The sequence below is a fragment of the Anas acuta genome, chromosome 17 (genome assembly GCF_963932015.1).
Source record: "Anas acuta chromosome 17, bAnaAcu1.1, whole genome shotgun sequence".
NCBI classification, from domain to species: domain Eukaryota; kingdom Metazoa; phylum Chordata; class Aves; order Anseriformes; family Anatidae; genus Anas; species Anas acuta.
The window spans coordinates 9,147,260-9,161,979 of NC_088995.1; the positions used below are offsets into that span (position 1 = coordinate 9,147,260).

Below are 14,720 nucleotides of genomic sequence, written 5' to 3' on the forward strand. Positions count from 1 at the left end.
AAATCTAAATAGTTTTCAGGAACAGTAAAATACTTTATTTCTGTGATACGAACTGAGCAGTATCTTTGCCATAATCTGCACAAACCAAAACGCAGTTGGTAAGACATTTAGCTACTGGTGTTTATTATTAAGTAAAGATGTGGTGTTCAGTTTCAGATACACTGGTATGGTAAATACCTTTTATTAGATGAAAAATGGACAAAGTCTCAAACACAGCTATTCAATAGGCATGAGATACAAGTAGCAAATTTCAAAGCTCAATTCAGCCGTTCGGACTTTATGTGTTGGCTAGACTGTACCGAGGAAAGGTTCTTGTCTGGTGGTTATGAGGGCATTCGTTGGCCAGGAGAGGTGAAAAGGCTCCAGCTGGTAACTGCGCCCTGGCAGCGGCTTTTGGAGCAGAGCTTGGTGCTGAAGCAGGCAGTAACTGTGCGATCCGCTTCCTCGTGAGAGTCAGCAAAGGGAGTAAATACCTCTCAGTGAGTTAGGACAGTGCAGCAGGGCTCTCAATCCCTCTGCTTTGGCTTTGAGCATTACAGACACAGAACAACTCCAAACCTGGTGCTGCAGCCACTGAGAAGTCACCTTCAGTCCCCAGAGGCTCCCAAACTGTGACTCTGCGTGGCTCCGGCTAGAGATGGCATTTGGAAGAGAGGTGTGCCTGGGGCTCTCATGTGTGCTTGATGCTGTGTGCTGTTCCTGCTTTCAAAGCCTTTTCCTTTCTCTTGGTCAGGCCAGGGGACTTTCCCCCAGCCCCAAGGCTTGGTGTGGGGGCAGATGTGACAATGGGGTTGTGCTGGAGCCCTCAGTAAATGCCTAAGCTCATCCTCAGGACTTGTACTTTTAGTTCATAAAACACAGAATGCAATTATTTACAGAGGGTTTTTCTGCAAATACTGTGAGTCTAAAGAAATGAGAAAAAATGCATGTTAATAATAAAACCTTGGTTACTGCTGTAATTCCAACTATTGCCTATATAACCGCACAGCAAATGCTGTTTTTTCTGGCTTGTGATAGTGGCCAGAATGATTTGGCATTTTTGTATTTTCTCTTGAATGCCAACAAGTGTAACATTCTGGTTGTACGAAAATGCAAATCACATAGCTATTGACTGATTCTTTTATTGTTTCAAAATGTAAATTTGTATTACATAATGATTTTTCTCAATTTGTATCAAAGCACAGGTTTTTGTGTTACAACGATTCCTACACTCCTTGCAAAGTAATTGCTGAGGATCTCACATAGCAGCAATTCCAGTAGCTCACAATCAAATTTCTCTTACATGTTTGTGTCTTTCTGGTGATCCTGAGCCACATAGCTCAGACTTTATAGCATGGTACTGGTTCACCTTAGCTGCAATTTTAGGAGTGAGCTCGGGAGACTTTTGCTGTTCCTTTCTCCCTAAGGAATCAAGCAGTGAGGACAGGCTCTTGGCTTCTGCTTGTGCCCTGTGCCCTGCTTCAAAAACCAGCTACCATATATCACCTCTGCTGCGTTCTGCTGTGCTCCTTTATGTCCGTACTTCTTTGTAGTTGTCCAGTATTGCAGTTCTCCACAGGGAATTAATAGTACTCAGAAATCAGCAAGCCTTAACCAACTTATAAATGGCCCCAATACCCTGGCAGTTCCCTCCTCCTGCTCCCTCCACACGTTGTGCCTCCTGCGGTGCTTGTGCCACACCACACGTTTCTGCAGGTCCTGGGGAAGGTCGCAGAGGTAGGAAAGGGGCTAAAAGTCAGAGCACCAAATGAGTAACCGAGGCTGCAACAATCTCATATCCTGTGACACAAGAAAACTGCTCTATTGAATCTGGAATGCAAAGCTGACTGGGGAAAAGGAGACACTCAGTTCTCTCCTCATTTCTGCTTTCCCCTAAATAATCAGGCCTGTTTTTTATTTTTCTTTTTTTTCTGTTTTTCTCCACACAGAATTCCTATTTACAATCCATTCTCCTCCCATTCCCCTTTGGACTCTACTATTGCTCTTGCTTTACTTAAGTAATGTCAGCAAGACAGCACCGAGGCCACAGAGCCCTGCCACAGCAGCATCTTCCTGCCACACCGCTCGGTGGTAAAGGCCTGGGAGGGCCTTTTGGGCCTTTGGGGACACTCTGATGCAGTGCTCCTTACACACAGCACGTTGGAGAGGAATGCACAGGCCAGCCCCTAGTGATGTGGATGGAATTAGGCCCTCTTCAAACCCAGCTGCCTCAAGAGTGTAGAAGTAGGACTAGACAATGCAACAGAAAAAAAACTTGCACTGGGAACAATGAACTGCGTGTGTGATATCACCTCCTATACGAGGACTGCAAGCAGGCCAATGGGCTGTATTTCCACCAGTGACCTGTCCTGTCTGCTGCCTGCTGGGAAAATACTTCTTTTCAAGCATGGGTTAGAAGTAGAAAGTATCTTTTAAGAAGTTTTCACATGCTTTTTACAGAAAGAAGTTGCTTTCATTTTAAAGTTTCAGTCCTGGTCACCATCTGATGCAAGTCAGCTGTGGTCCAGAAAAAAATAAGGAATACACCTGTCATCGTCACTTGGTGATGGACCTACAGAAGTGAAAATGGAAGTGTTAATGGTGGGTGAATTTCCTTGGGAAAATGAGGGAAATCGCATGAAGCATTTTGCTTTCTCCTTTCACTATTGCTGCTGCTGTTCTAGCCCCACTGCGTCAAGGCAAAACCAAGAAAAGAAGCAAAAATACAGGATATGAAGGCTGACAACAGCAGCTACTGAAACCATAATATTTACAGAATGTAATCTCTGAAAAATACAAGCATAACCCTGACACACTAGCTGTCATGCCTCTTCTCATATTCAGTTTCATTGGATGCCAGATGCAGGCTTGTAACAGTGGTGTTGGCCCTGATGCATGAGCCCGCACTGAAATAAGGCAGGTTGGATGGCACCTGAATTGCCAGCTTCTTCTTGGAGGTGGTGGCCATGGCAGTGACACCGAGGCAGTGATACAAAATGAGAAAGATAAGAGAAAAAAACTAGCTTTCTCACTTTATCTCTCCTTTTGGGTAAAAGATAGGCAGAGTGAGTAGTTAACAGCAACTTAAGATGTTGCTTGCAGAAGTATGAGAAAGCAAGAGGCCTTGGCATGGGGTTAAAACAACTGGCAAACATTAATATTGGTGAGTTAATCATGTACGATCTGGTTTATCAGTAACTGCAAGAGATGCAGCAATAGCGAGGTTTGGGGAGAGCAGGCTCAGTTCTTGGATTGGATTGGCGGATCCTGGGAGGATGAATGCTTAAAATGGGGAGGATCCTTCAGCTGGGCAGTGAAGGTGCCCAGCAAGACTGCCCACAAAACACTGGCTTCTTGCAGGAGACGGGGGAGCCAAATCAGGGTGGGCTTGGCTGGAGCTCCTAGGAGAGGAACAGAGGGCTTCAAGGCTCCCGCTTCTAAACCTGACACTGCGCTGGGTGGCACGAGGAGTGGTCCCTCTGCAGTGCTGCGGCCGTGCTGCTGCTGGCACCGGGTCCTGCGAAAGGACCAGCGAAGCCAAATGGCACTGACCAAGGTGACCGCAGAGGATTCTCTCTTATTTACGTGCTGAAGAGCTGGCAGATTTCGTTCAGCCAGAAGAATATAACATCTAAATCAGGTTTTAGTTGCAGGAACATGCACTGGTACTTTATTATCAGAGTTTCTTCTGCAGCTATTCCTTTAGAAGTAGCAAGTACGTTGTTTAACATTTTTAAATAGAAAATTCCCCAAAACTCAACACTGATTCAGAGCTCCCACACAATAACAAGCAATGTGGACAGTTAAACTGTGGACAGACAAGACTTATGGTCCTACTAAACAGGAGGCATTTGCTGGTATGCCATTTGTATCTGTGACAGAAAATGGAAAACTAACCGATAGTCTTACACGAAGGCAGAAGAGTCTGGGGAGGGAAGGATTAAATGCTGCGGTGCTCAGCAGGATTAACAGCACCGGGCCAGCAGCAGTGCTGGGCATCGTGGAGCACAGCAGTGCCGTGCAGCACTGCCTGCTGATGGGCCCTAGTGGAGCGTGGTGTGTCCTCATCCAGCACCCAGCTAGCAGACGTTTGTCCCTGCAGCTTCTGCTTCTTGTCTTGAGCAGTTAATTGTTTATAAAGTGCCTGTTCCTGTGGTACTGTCGCAAAGCGTCTCGTTCCCTGTCTTATTCCCCAGCTGTCAGTGCTGCCTTGTATCCTTGTGGCTAAACAGTGCCCTCCTTGAGGCAACCAGGATTGCTCACACTACAAAAACTTGCTCCAGGTTTTGCTACAACTGCTACACGTGGAGGGTGCGGCCAGTTTGCTCCAGAGGCTGCAGGTGAGGGTTCTGTGCCAATTAGTCATTGAGCAGGGCTGAGCCCTGACAGTCATTACAGAAACAATCAGGTATATAGCTGGAATATTTCTGGTAAATAAAATAGAACAAAGTCAAGTTCTTTTTGTTATTCAACCAGGCATTTGTTCATTTGAAGTGTTCATCCTCAGCACTGGGTTCTTTACAGTGAGGTATCATAAATAGATGGCATGAAAATTGTCTGCAGGAGTTATGTTTATGTTTCATCTTGCTGTTAATCCTGAGCAGAGCTTTCTTACAAAGCAACAAGCATCAAGATAAATCTTGCTTCTTTAAAGTGATAGCAAATGAGAAAGACTTGAAATAAAATCAGTGTGGGATGCCTGAAAATATTTTCCCTGTGCCAGTTCTGAGAAGTGTACATGGTTATGAATATCCTCCTGCCACAGAGCTGTTATAGGAAGGAGGCACTGAAAAGCAAAACCAAAAATAGGACTACTTGCACTAATGACAAGCTATCCGTAGATTACTTTTTGGATTATATTTTATTGAGAAAAGTCCATGTTAAAGGTTAGCTTTCAGTACACTTCTGAGACACAGCTTTTTGTCAGCAAGTTGTTTATGGTGGCCTGTCAGAGCTTGGTGCAGAATGTCCTTTCTTCAGGAGCATTCTTCTCCACCCTCCGATGATGTTTCTTCTTAAATTGGCGTGTTTTGAATTCTTCCGTGATTTCAGAGATTGACCTCCCTTTTGTTTCTGGGAGGAACAGATAGATGAGAACTGCTGCAGTGACCAGGACAGCAATAAAGATGAGGAAGCAAAAAGGACCAAGAACCATCTGGAGATAAAAACAGAGCAAGATGAGTGATTTCCCTGGCAACACTTTCCCCTACAGATTCTTGCAAATTCACTGTTTGCCCTACAAGATGAGGAATAAGTTTATCTTTTCAGTCTATTCTCAAGGCAGCAGAGGATGTCTGAACTCTAGGGAAGTGTTTTATATGAATGACCTCCACGTGCCAGTAATAATAAGGAATTCACGGCTTTGATCATCTATAAGGATTTCATCTCGCTTTCTGTCCAGACCAGCCTAGAAAACCAGTTTAAATTGAGAGAGTCAAAGAGGAGATTTGAATCAAATTACATACAACAGCAAAGGGGAAAAGCATTCCAGTGAAAGTGAGGCCTAGCCAAATGACGATTCCACCAATTACAAAAGCAGAAGACCTTGTCGAGAGGGTGAAGATTTCATTCATGACAGATGCAACGGCTCCAGCTGAGGAAAAAACATAAAAAGCAATCAAAAACACTGCTGCGTGGTTTGTGTTCTCCTGTGGAGATTTGGTTAACCACTTTACTCAGAGGGAATAAACTGAAGTCGCTGGTCACACAGTGCCCCAGTAAAGTCAGGCTGCTGTGCAATCATGTAAATTTTGGAAGCACACCCACCCTGATCTGAATTCACCCACCAACCTCTCTAACGGTCCATGGAGAGAGTTACACACCCCAGAAATGCACTTCCTATCCACCTAAGATGTATCAAATATGGAGATGCCCTAAGGGTCTATTGCCCAGATGTGCCGACTGAGTTCTGCTACCATGGGAATTCTGCTAGGTTTTCAAGACATTTATAGTCCTCATATTCAGCTTTAAAGTAGTAAAGGCTGGCGTTTGATTTTGGAAATTGCATAACTGAAAGTAGTGCTTAGACGTGGAAATTTCAGAGTAAGTATTGCTTTTAAGTGAGTGAAATCATAACAGAGAGCTGTAAATTTGGTTCTGGCATTACTGATGTAGATGATTAAGAGAGGACGAGAAAAGGCAGAATTACTAAGAGAGACTGTGTGTGCTATTGGGTATTTAATGGAGTTGAATTTTATAGGTGAATTGAGAAAACTGGTATTTTAGAGGGGCTACCTCTGCCTTTCTGCAGAGACAGAGATGGACCAGATGAGCCTGCATGCACTGAACAGCATTCATGCCTCCCAAATCAAGTCTTAGTGATTTTTAATGAGTATTTCTTTGCCTTGAACCTGCAATTCAGTGTGAGGATATAGAGTCTTGATACATCAGGGTTTGAATTCTTTGAAGCAATTTGTTAAAAAAATTGTTCCTCAAGTTATTAATTCACCAGAAGTTGGAGCTCCCCCATCAGTCCAAACTAAGCTGCTGCTTTACGAAGATGTATTCACCCAGCCTCGTTCTTTCCCACACATCCATGGCCTGTGCATTCCCTCATGGTCCAAGGTTTGCTCTTGCTATCAGTGCTGTTATACTCACCTGGTCCTATTCCATAGGCAATGATGAATAAAAAGATAAGAGTAACACTGCAGTAACGCATCCAGAGGAACCGATCCTAGACAAGGGCAGAAGGAGGGATGAGAATGACAATTAATTTTATAGCTATAGCACAGCTGATCTAAACATACAGGAGAAGTGATGTTGATGAAAAAGCCCACGATGCTGGGCTCTGTAATGGATGCTCACTACAACTACTTATCTCTGTACTGGATACAGTGGAAGGCCAAAAGTAGCCTGCAGTGTCCTATCTACAGAGGTGAGTTAAACTGCACCCTGGTCTGAAAAACATGTAACAAATTCCAAGAAAATTACAGCATGGGGAAAAGTGTAACTGATTCAACCTAATTATCTAATTTCCTTAGACAATTTCAGAGAAGTGTTTAAATCACGTGAATCAGAAGATTGAAACAGAGAGAAGTTAGTTTGTGGGCTGAGACAAAGATTGCAAAACAGGACGAAACACTGGAAATATGGAAGGCAGGAACCTGGGTTCCTCACTCGTCTACACCATCCAGGCTGGAAGGAGTTAGAGAGCTGCACGCTGTGTATCCAGCTGGATCACATACAACGAGGGTGGAAATTGGTGGTGGGAAGGGGCAGTGCACACTGCTTCTGTTGCATGGGACGTGGGATAGCAAATGGGAACGGTGACAACAGAGATGCTTCTCTAGGGGATCAAAGGGCAGCAAACGATGAGAGCTTCAGAGAGATCAGGCAGGCAGAGAGCTGGAGGAAAGCTACGCCAGGCTGATGGTCTTACAAAATGTTTTTCACTGACTGTTTGAAAGATTGACCAGAAAGATGAAATACAAGACAGGACAAAGATAAAGGCCTTGCAAGACGGGCTGTGAATTTGTGTTCAGAAGATATTCTGACCTGCTCTTTTGGACGTCAGAACTAAGGCTGACTATCTGCTGTCCTGCACAAAGATTTCAGATGCAGGTCCACCCCAAGAGAGACATTTGCTTACGCTCAGTAGAAGGCTTGTTTCAAGCAACACCAGTATCAGTGCCATCAACAAATAACCACCCCATAGCAGAATCCGGCGTCCAAAACGATCGATAATGGAGCTCTGAGGGATAATAAAACAAACAAACAAAAACAACAACAAACATATCACTGTAAGCATAGCCAAGTCCAGCTCTGAGCCTTTCAGCAAATCAAGCTTTCTTCTTCAGTTCTTATTTAGAGAACAGAAGTCTCGTTAGTACCAAGTTTGTTATTTACGGAGTTCCTTCTAGCATCTCTAGTGCTATGAATTGCCGTCACTGACTGAGCATTGCAGCTACTTTTTCATGATCACTGAAGTTGATGGAAACATGTAATGATTCCATTAATATATATATATATACAAATGTATGGAAATAAGCAAACATTTATCTCTGAATGATATTTCATTTATATATGTATGAATAAAAGGTATTTTTATGAGAAAGTATGAAGATTGAAGATGGGAAGAAAGATTTAAAAGATGGAAAGAAATTTGGCAGGGACAGTATCAACCACTTTACAGATTTATGTAGTGCCACAAAAAATCCTTTGGCTCACCAAATGAAGATTCACTTACTTTAAAGGAGAATAGACTCAAATCACGTGTACTTGAACTCTTAAAGCCCCAGCAGCGTCTGACTTACACAGAAGATGATGGAGATGAGCTCAGAGGTCGCAACTCCTAGAGCTACATATGGGATTATGTTTTCCTGGAGATTGGCTGTCTGAAAAATTTCTGTGGTGTAGAAGGTGATCTAATAAATAAGAAACATTTTAAAATGAAGTATAGTCAATAGATGTAATATGTGCTTACCCAGCATCACGTAGAACTACATTTGGCATCACTGTAATAGTAACAGTATAGTACTGGGGCTTAGCAGAGGTGACATAACCTGCTTGAGATGTGAAAAATTGAAAGGCGATGGAGAAAAGGGATTCGAAAGTCCAGAAAAAAATAAATAAATAAAAGGAAAAAAGAGAAGAGTTGAAAGGATCATTCAGCCTGAAAGGCATGGAAGAAAGACGTTATGGCAAAGAGGAAAAGGAAAAGTGAAGGGACAAGACAGGGAAGATAGGGAGTGAAGAAAAGAAAAGCAAATTTCAATCATAGCAGACCATATGTAATTCTTCCAGCAGCTCATTCTGTAGGCCTTTCACAATTGTTAAGCAGAAGCTGCTCATCTGCAAAGCCCCTGATGGACTGAGCACTTAACAGTGGATGTAAGTATGGATATCAGGAGTACTCAACTGCACTCAGGCCACAGAGCTGCAGACTCAGTAAAAGCAGGAGCATGGTACACAGCTGTGGATACACGGATGGCTCTCTCAGCACCTCTAGAACATTCATTATTTTGGTGCCTTTTGTTACAGCCTTTTCCTTCAGCATGTCATCAAATTCTGTGTGATAATTCTCTTCTCCCCAGAGTTGCTTCATGGCTACAGAAGAGACAGAACGAAGTACGTGCTTCCATCATCTGATCCACTAGTCATTTGCAGTTGAGTCCATGCCTTGATTCATCAGTCACTGAGCAAAGAACTAAAACAGCTTACTGCAACATGCTGAGACTGGCCTGGAAAACGGCTTTCAACTTGTTCTAGTATTTAAAGGTAGATCATAAATATTTCTGATGACTCCTCTTTTTCTAGAGTAATACAATTTTATGCTATGATCTTTGCAAGATCTCTCATCATGTAATTATCAGGAAATCTGTAGTTGTACAATAGAAAAGCTAATTCCCTCTATTAGGTTCACTTTCCCAAGAGTTACAGTCTAACAAATCAGGGATCTAAAATTTTCTCTTACCTTTCAAGCAACCATCTTTGTCTCCTTTTTGAAGCAAGAGATAGGGAGGTGACTCAGGAAAAAATGGCAAAAAGAGCAGTTGAATCAATGCCACCAACCCAGAGAAGGACAACAGCACATTCCACATGTCTTCAGTTCCTAAAAGATCTCTACGAAGGCACACAAGAGTGTATGTATAGGCCAAGACAGTTACATTCTACACCTAGTCTGGTATTTTCTGGATCCTAAACTAGCAAAATGAAAACTATATCTATATCTCTCTATATATAGATATACCTGTAAAGAATAAATTGATATAAAAGATGCTTAGATTAGGGAAAGGAAAACAGACTGATACCTTAGTTCTACTGCAAGATTGAGATTTTTCTCCAAAATTGAGTATTTTCTAAATATCAGTGGAGTCTGGACATTCCCACAACAGCTATCTCAACTAATATAGTAATTCTGCATGAGATTATCAAAAAACTAGCAGAACTGTCAGGTCTCAGAGGTATAGTACGAGTTTATATACATTTTTTTCTTATTAACTTCAGCAGAGACTACATCTCCAGAGATGGACTCATCCTTTCTCAATAGAAGGGTCTTTCTCACCCCAGAGACTGACGAGGGAACCTCAGTGACTGGCACGAAGCAGACATTTCCTGTTTGACAGATGTAACTAAGCGAAGTTAAACCCCACCTTCAGTGTGTGTCTGTTTCTAGGACTAGGAGGACAGCACTTTCCTGCCATACAGAAGACAAACAGAAAACGGGACCAGAAGGAGCAGCACAAGTACCGTAATCCAAGAATTCTTGCTACAGCTTTTCCTAGTGCAAGAAACACAGAGCAGGTCACATTTACAAATCCACGGAACTTCTTAGGTGAGATCTCTCCTGCATACTGAACATGGGCATTCATATGTATTCCTAAAGAGAAGACAAAAGAGAACTAAAGCTATAGAAAATAAGAGAGAGGGTTCCTTTCCATTTCTCCTTCAGCCAAAGGTAGCTCTCTCATCTCCCTCCTGAAATGTTTTCTGTACGTCCTCCACAGTAAGTAGGCTGATAATGGACATCTACTCTAAGTGAGATGTTTCGCTAATCCACCAGATACCCTTCTCAGAAAGACCTCTTGAAGGCAAAGGACAGCTCGTCATTCTATTGTCCCTGCCCAGGGAACAAACCGGACTATGCGATGGGTTTGTGCAGCCTGCTGCCTCGCTGCGAGCCATGATCTTCTTATGTTTTCCCAATCTGCTCCTTGTTCCACTGGGGTTACTGTGCACGCCCGGGTACTCCCAGCAGGAAGACTTCTGTATCCACCCCACAGAAGTCACATTAACATGGAGTAGTGAGAAGTCCTACCAGCACCGATGCCCTCGAGGAAGCGCCCAGTCAGGATCATCTCAAAGGATTTGGCTCTCCTACTGAAGCCAGTGTTCAGTGTGGCTACTATTAGGACCGCATCATTGAACAGCAGACATTTCTTCCTGCAAGAGCAAACGTGGGTATGATCCATGTTTTACTTTGTCATAGTTAACTAACGTCTGCATGTTCTCTTCTGGATTTATGGGCTAAACCATGGACATTTTAAAATCCATTGGTTATAGGGCAATGATATCTGATTAGGAAAAGGTGTGATGTCTTCTCAGGAGAGCGGAAAGGGAGAAATTAGACTTCTCTTTTCTATGCTAATACCATGTGAGCATGCTGTGAGACTGAAGGAAATTCCTTTAAGGTAGATACTGATAAGGAACGGTCTTTCGCACTTCTTTCCTTTGGGCCAGGATCCCATCCCCAACATTGCGGTTGTCCCCTGAACTAGGCAAATCCAGTGTTAGGGAGAGCTAGGTTCCCTATCCACCTTGAGCTCAAAGAGAGGATTCTGAATGTGGCGTGAGAGATTCTGCTTATCTTTGCTGAAACTCTGACGGTTCTTACAGAGGAATGAACCTGCACACTTTTTTTTAAGAGCTGAAATCAATTACAAAAAAAAAAAAAAAAGAAAAAAAGAAAAAGCTTTTGCCTACAGAATATCTATCACCTCCTGCATACCTGCAGTGTTGTTGGGCTCCCTAGGGCATTATTGCTCAATGAAGAAATTTCAGAGTGATTCTTTACTAAAATTTCAGCAAATGTATAGGAATTGTATGGCACCAAAAACTGTGAAAAGGTAATCAGAACCAGCTGCATGTTCTTGTGTCTCTAATGTAGCTAGGTGTAGTTATACACGCAGAGTAGAGTTAATTCTGTACCAAGACAGGGGAGTGAAAATTCCAACATCTATTACATGAGGTGAGTAATAGTTAATTGCTTCCCTTGTGGCATCCCTAATTAGTTAACCGTTGGGAAATATACTTACTTTCCATACTTTGCAGTCAGGTACCCACTACACAGGCATCCTATCATTCCCCCCACACAGTACATAGACACGATGAAGGACCACAGCAATGTGAGTGTCTCTTGCTGCAGCGCTGAACCGTATCGCTCCAGCCAGGTTTCGTTGATAAACTTCTGAATGTACTTGGACAGAAAAAGAGGTATTTATTCCTCCGAGGCACTAATTGCAATAGTTCTTTATTATGTTGGTGATTTTAAAAAGCTAGGTTAATAGTCATTATGTTGAGATGTTGTGTAAAGGAAAAAAATATCGTATAAGGAACCACCAAGACTTCCATAGTCCCTCCATTCAACTGTATAATACGTACTGCGGCAGTAAGGGATGGCAAAGAGCTGGGGATAAGCTCACGTAGTACCATGGAAGAGCTTTTTAGAGCTTCTTCGAGGTGTAAGGCCTAGCCCCATGAAAAGCAGTTACAGGTTTGCTGTTGTGAGAGCTTTACTTACTGGAGAAGTGTAATTGATCACAGACATTTGAAAACCAGAGAGGTGTGTTCCACCAATTCCTAGCACCAAAATCATTAGCAATAGCTGCCGGTATTGAACCTGCCGAAGATCATGAAAGACATGCTAAGGTCCTGACACCAGCAGGGCTTTCAGAAACATGAGGTAATTTATAAGATAGTACATCTTTACATTTCCATGACTAAAAAGACTTTATAAAGAAAATAACAACAACAACAACAACAAATTATATTTTTCAATAACGAAGCAAAATTGCTGGGAAATAGTTAAGATGCAAATCCACACATCCCTTTAAGTTCTTCTCCTGGTTACTAACAGCCTGGAAAGATGCAGTCTTTAATTATTTTCATTTTGGCAGCCACAGAAATTTTAAAAAATCATAAAAAATCATAAAAGCCTTGTTGAAGCAGTTCATGTTTGCTTTTGTACTGGTAAGAAGCCACACCTTTCTTAAATCCTTTTTTCCCTTCAACCGGAACTTCTTGGAGACTTCGTTCACCAGCTTCCAGGGAATAAACAAGTCTGTCCGCATAAAACTTTTTTTTTTAATTTCACTTTTATTACTCCCGTAGGAATCTGCATCTTCAGAGCCCCTGCTTGAATGACTCCTACTTGAAATGCTGTGTTCCCATGATGTACACTGAATTTTAGAGCACCCTTCACAAGCACATACGTTTTCAGGTATTTAGTCAGGTCACACTGTAAACAGATGTGTATCCTCAAATGTCCTCAAGAGTGCAGGGCAGTATGGTGGGAGATTTGTTCCTTTTTGTCTCTTCCATACTACTCTTTTATCCGTTTTCCTCAAAAGGCCTGTTCTTTCCTGGCTTCCCAGGTCCTCTCTTAAACCCCTCCCTTTTGTACCTCCAATATAGTTTCTGGAGGTGCTATGTACTCAGTCTTATTGCTGAATCAGTGTTGTCCCCAGCATGTGCTCTGTTTATTTTTATTACTGCTTCATTCCCTTTTTCTGTAATCTTAAAAGATTATGCTGCTATCGGTGAGCAGGGCTAGAAGACAAGAAGTTGGATACTCACCAGGTCTGAGAGGAAACCAGCCATTTCCCCCTGAAAACCTGCCTGCTCTGAGAGCCCTTGTCAAGTCTGTCAGATTGAGTGATACGTTTTCTATGCTTAGATTATAAGAAGTTGGGATCATAGCACAGAAGTTAAATTCTAACTATGTGCCTTCTAGTGAATTATGTCCTCCTCCATCACTGGCCAGGGTCTCTTTTTGCTGGTTTAATTATTCCAAGACTCGGATATGCCAAGCTGATTACAACATTGGTAAATGTTTGTCCTTGTAACGGGAGTGCTCCCCCTTATTTGCACTGCTAAAGCGACCGAGTGTTCCTGTTTTGTGGGTTCGGGTGGTGTTAGCAGCTCTCCTGCAGGGCAGCAGCAGCCTGCCTTCCCTCTCTGCCAGCAGTGTCAGCAGTGTGTGCCCTCCTCCAGCCCACCACAGAGATACACCACAGAGTATGGTGTATCTGTGCAGCCTGCTTTTCTGCACACCACAAGATTTTCAATCAGTTGAAATATCTGAGCAACTTCCCAGCTGCAGGACATGAAGTATTTGAATATTGGCATGGAGAAGGAGCCTTGGTCCTTGCGAACACCCAGTTTTCTTGAAGCTCATGCTGTTTCCAGAATTACTCAGACCTGTTGCTAACCACTATTACCTATTTACTACAGCAGAGATAGCCGTGTGTGTGCCAGAGCAGGGAGCTCATTCTGCTCTGGCTTTAGAGTTGATTTTAAGAAGTCCTTTCCACTTTGAGAAAAACCATTCTGACTCAACAGAAGAGCGCAAATTCCTTCTTCATTCCTTCAGGCTTCTACAAACAACGTTTCATACTACTCTAAGTACAACACAGCATCCTATAAAGATGTAGCCGTCTGTGGTTGGTGCAGAAGGGGGGGCAGCTCTGAGGACAAGAGAAGCTTTGCTGAGCAGTGCTTGTCGCATCGCAGCCACCCGCAGCTCAGCCCGCGCGTCCCTGTGCCCGGCAGCCCCAGCAAGCTTGCTGAGTCACACCTCGACCTTTCTGCAGCCAGGCGGCTCCGTCTCGCTCTCTCCAAAGCCTCTGCCTGGGCGCCCTGTGGCACACCAGTACGGGGAGGTAGTTCCTCTGTCCACCCGTGCCATTCACATCCTCCCTGAAATCGGCGTCACCTCCACATCGGTCATAGCAGCGTTTCCTTCCTGCCCCTCTCAGCGCAGACTCTTCAAACGTTCTCACTTCTAAAACATCTCAGAATCCACCCTTCTCTTCAATTATTACTGCAAAAATCCCTGTTTTTATTTAGGTTTTGTCTTGCTTTTTACAAGTTCATCCTTTCCTTTTAACTTCTTTTGTTTCCTGTGTCAAAGTTGATGTTGGGTCTGTTTCCAGACCTTTTCATGCTGGCCTCTTGCAGGTCTCTTCTTATTTTTCCTTTCCCTCTCAAGGGGGTCCGCCAGGCTAACAGCAAACCATTTGGGG

At 43.2% G+C, this 14,720-nt stretch overlaps 1 protein-coding gene across 2 annotated transcripts; it reads right to left on the reverse strand.

The window, feature by feature from the left end:
• Positions 1 to 4,821: 4,821 nt before the first annotated feature.
• On the reverse strand, positions 4,822 to 13,432 carry LOC137841444 (solute carrier family 2, facilitated glucose transporter member 11-like). Of its 2 annotated transcripts, none has more exons than XM_068654363.1 (12): positions 13,273 to 13,432; positions 12,218 to 12,316; positions 11,733 to 11,893; positions 10,736 to 10,860; positions 10,168 to 10,297; positions 9,392 to 9,540; positions 8,837 to 9,024; positions 8,232 to 8,342; positions 7,568 to 7,669; positions 6,577 to 6,652; positions 5,524 to 5,572; positions 4,822 to 5,134 (listed from the first exon to the last, which is right to left on the reverse strand). In XM_068654363.1, the coding sequence occupies exons 1-12, from the start codon at positions 13,294 to 13,296 to the stop codon at positions 4,915 to 4,917; spliced, it is 1,434 nt and encodes a 477-aa protein (XP_068510464.1). In that variant the 5' UTR covers positions 13,297 to 13,432; the 3' UTR covers positions 4,822 to 4,914. The 2 variants fall into 2 exon arrangements, with proteins under 2 accessions (XP_068510464.1, XP_068510463.1); XM_068654362.1 differs by having other exon boundaries at positions 5,445 to 5,572; positions 13,273 to 13,431.
• Between the last annotated feature and the right edge of the window lie 1,288 nt (positions 13,433 to 14,720).